Source organism: Numida meleagris, unplaced genomic scaffold, assembly GCF_002078875.1.
Source record: "Numida meleagris isolate 19003 breed g44 Domestic line unplaced genomic scaffold, NumMel1.0 unplaced_Scaffold394, whole genome shotgun sequence".
NCBI lineage: Eukaryota > Metazoa > Chordata > Aves > Galliformes > Numididae > Numida > Numida meleagris.
The window spans coordinates 36008-39013 of NW_018364616.1; the positions used below are offsets into that span (position 1 = coordinate 36008).

General features: G+C 65.5%; 2 protein-coding genes across 2 annotated transcripts in view; both read right to left on the bottom strand.

The window, feature by feature from the left end:
* METTL17 (methyltransferase like 17) overlaps positions 1 to 1708 on the bottom strand; it is a 3083-nt gene extending 1375 nt beyond the window's left edge. Inside the window, exons 1-8 of the mRNA XM_021383411.1 lie at positions 1559 to 1708; positions 1056 to 1137; positions 923 to 982; positions 774 to 822; positions 560 to 641; positions 406 to 479; positions 240 to 334; positions 92 to 164 (exon numbers count right to left, since the gene is read on the bottom strand). Of these exons, the coding sequence (XP_021239086.1) occupies positions 92 to 164; positions 240 to 334; positions 406 to 479; positions 560 to 641; positions 774 to 822; positions 923 to 982; positions 1056 to 1137; positions 1559 to 1630 (587 nt within the window). The 5' untranslated portion in view covers positions 1631 to 1708. The remainder of the gene's footprint in view (positions 1 to 91; positions 165 to 239; positions 335 to 405; positions 480 to 559; positions 642 to 773; positions 823 to 922; positions 983 to 1055; positions 1138 to 1558) is intronic.
* A 136-nt stretch (positions 1709 to 1844) lies between these two features.
* NOP9 (NOP9 nucleolar protein) overlaps positions 1845 to 3006 on the bottom strand; it is a 3288-nt gene continuing 2126 nt past the window's right edge. Inside the window, exons 6-8 of the mRNA XM_021383410.1 lie at positions 2730 to 2948; positions 2498 to 2603; positions 1845 to 2403 (exon numbers count right to left, since the gene is read on the bottom strand). Of these exons, the coding sequence (XP_021239085.1) occupies positions 2255 to 2403; positions 2498 to 2603; positions 2730 to 2948 (474 nt within the window). The 3' untranslated portion in view covers positions 1845 to 2254. The remainder of the gene's footprint in view (positions 2404 to 2497; positions 2604 to 2729; positions 2949 to 3006) is intronic.

Sequence of the window (3006 nt, forward strand, 5' to 3'; positions counted from 1 at the left end):
TGGTCACGGCAGAGGGGGGCGTGGTCACGGCAGAGGGGGGCGTGGTCACGGCAGAGGGGGGCGTGGTCACGGCAGAGGGGGGCGTGGCCTCACCTTGTGCTCTGCTGGCAGGGAGGGGCGGGCTAAGACCGGGCCGAAGTGGGCGGGGCCTGTGGCAGCTCCTCCTACAAGGGGGCGGGGACACCGTGAGGCCACGCCCCCCCCCACAGCCCTCCATTCTCGTCAGTGCCCCACGTCACCGTGCCGCAGGCGCTCTCCCAGCTCCCGCATGGCCGTGGCCGTCCCCACGCAGAGGAACTGACGCAGGCTGCGGCCCCACAGCTCGTGGGCCGCCCTATGGGGACAGACGTGGCGGCCGTCGGACCCCCAGAGACCCCACAGACCCCGCAGACCCGTCTGCCTCACCAGCACGCGGTGCCCAGCCCAGAGCCGAAGTCCAGCAGCGTGTGTGGGGTGAAAGCTGGGGCACGGAGCCGGATCTGGGGGGCACGATGCTGTCAGCCCCATGGCGACCCACGGGTATCCACAGGGACCCCACAGCGTCCCCACAGGGCTCCACCTCATGCAGCGCGCGCCCCACGGCCGCGTGGTCCCGCTCCAACCGCACCGCCAGGTATGCGCGTGCCAGCTCCGCCGTGTACCTATGGGGACAGTTATGGGGCTGCAGGGGGCAAAGGACCCACAGAGACCCCATAGTGACCCACAGAGCCTCAAAGGGACCACATAGAGACCCATAACCACCCCCTAGAGTCCCACACAGCCCCCATAGGTACCTCACTTGGGGTTCTGGGTTCTGCTGCGTCTTCTCCGCACCCCAAAGCTCTGTGGGTTTTTTTGGGGGGGAATCGTTGCCATCGTGATGACATCATCCCCCTCCCCCCACCTGCCACGTGATGTCACAGCTGATGATGACAGCACTCACCGGGGGGGCGGTGCCCCCATAGCCGCGTTCCCAGCGCCTCCGCCTGCTCCCGGCTCCAGCCTGGGGACATGGAGGGCAGCATTGGCCCTATAGCACCCCATAGCGCCCCACAGCACCACCCTCAGCCCCATACCTTCCTCCTGCAGAAGGCTCTGTGCTGCTCGAGCCAGGGCCGGGGGCAGCTGCAGGACCCCGGGGTGCACAGCACCCGCGTGCTGGAGGGGAGCAGGGACACCGTGAGGACCCCCAGACCCCACGGAGACCCCCCCCACAGAGACACCACCACAGAGACCCCCGGACGCAAAGAAACCTCCACACCCCATGGAAAGATCGAGGGATGCACAGGGAACCCCCTAGAGCCCCATAGCACTCACAAGGACACCCGCAGGACCCCCATAGATCCAGGGAGAACCCCACACCCCGCAGAAACCCCACGGAGATCCCCAGATTCCGTCAGGACCCCTCCCAGCCACCACAGGAACCCCTCAGCCCCATGGGCAGCCCCCAGCACGCCCCATAATGACCCCAAAGGACCCCTTCACGAACGACAGGAACCCCATAGGGACCTCCCCCCGACCCATAAACGTCCCCAGAGCACCCCAGGACCCCCCGGGCCCCTGCAGACCCCCGTCCTGCCTTGCGTCTCGACTCTCCCCGCGCGCCCAAAGCGGGCCGCAGCAGCCGCCTGGTCCACATGGGCGCCGCCATCTTTGCCGCAGGTCCGCCGGAAAAGGAGGGCCTGGAGCCTCAGCCAATGGGAGGAGCCGGCGCGTGATGGGCGGGCTTGATGGCCAATGGGAGAGGGAACGGGGTTTCCCCTCGCGCTCCCCGTTGATTGCTCCCTGGATGCCCCTCATCAGAGCCACGGGGCGCTTACAAGAGACATTAGGACTCTTCCTTTAAGGAAACAGGCAAAAAAACATACAGAAATTGCTTCTTTTGTTAAAGAAAATGTGTAATTAGAAAAGGAGTATCAGCCCTTCAGCAGCTCTATGGTCGGTACAGAACAGTGCGGCACACACTGAGGCGATGCTCCAGCACTCAACCCGTCAAGGCACTTTCTGTTCAGTCCTCCAACATCTCTATGGCCATAAGTCCTCCACAGCATAGAGACTGCACGACCCCCAACACGTCTGTGGTCAGGTCAGTCCTCCAGGAACCAAACAGAATCAAAAGCTCTACCACCTCCACGTTGACAGTGACAGTTCCCCAGCAGGAAACCACGGAGAACAGAGCACTCTCTATCTCCCAATTTCCTGGTTCCTCCGGTCTCCAATAAAGCCGAGGTCGTGCTTCAGACGCTCTGTCTCTTCGCTGCTCCTCTCTATGCCCTCAGTCCTCCAGCAGCGCTCCCAGCAGCCCCCGGGGCGCCGCCCACAGCCGCTCCCATTGGCTGCGGCTGCGCAGGAACAGCTCCAGGTGGAGGCGGTGCTCCACGCCGCGCCCGTGGGGGTCCCGCAGCAGCGCCCGGCGCTGGGGGGCTGTGGGTTTGGGGCAGATCTCAGCCTTTTTAGGGCCGCCATCTGTTGACAAAGGGATTTCGGGGGTAATTCGGGTGGGTTTGGGGATGCTCACCCAGCTCAGCAGCGATGGCGGCGCGCGTGGGGGCGGAGGCCGAGGCCAAGATGGCGTCGAGGACGCGGCTGCCGTTGCGGTGACACGCGAGGGACAGGAAGTGGCCCTGTGACGTCACAGGGGGCGGGGCTTCAGCGAGAGGCTCCGCCCCCCCGGGGTGGGCTCACAGCAGCCTCCACGTGTTACAAAAGCACCTGAAAATGGGAGATTTTTCCCCAGAACGGGACCATACCTTCAGCCTACGGACGAGGCGGCGCCGAGCACGGGGGGGCACGGAGGGGCTGGCCATGACAGCGTCCCAGACGTGGCTGCCGGGGGGGCTGAGGGCCAAGGCCTGCAGGTGGGCGTCTGACAGCGCCTGCAGCCCCCCCAGCACCGCAGACGGGTCCCGGAAGCGCAGGAGGAGCTGAAGGAGGCGGGAACCGGAGGGTGTGATGGCACCGAGGGTGGGCTGCGAGGAAACGGGGGCAAAACGGTCAGAGCTGGGGGAGAAATGGGACACTGGGGGA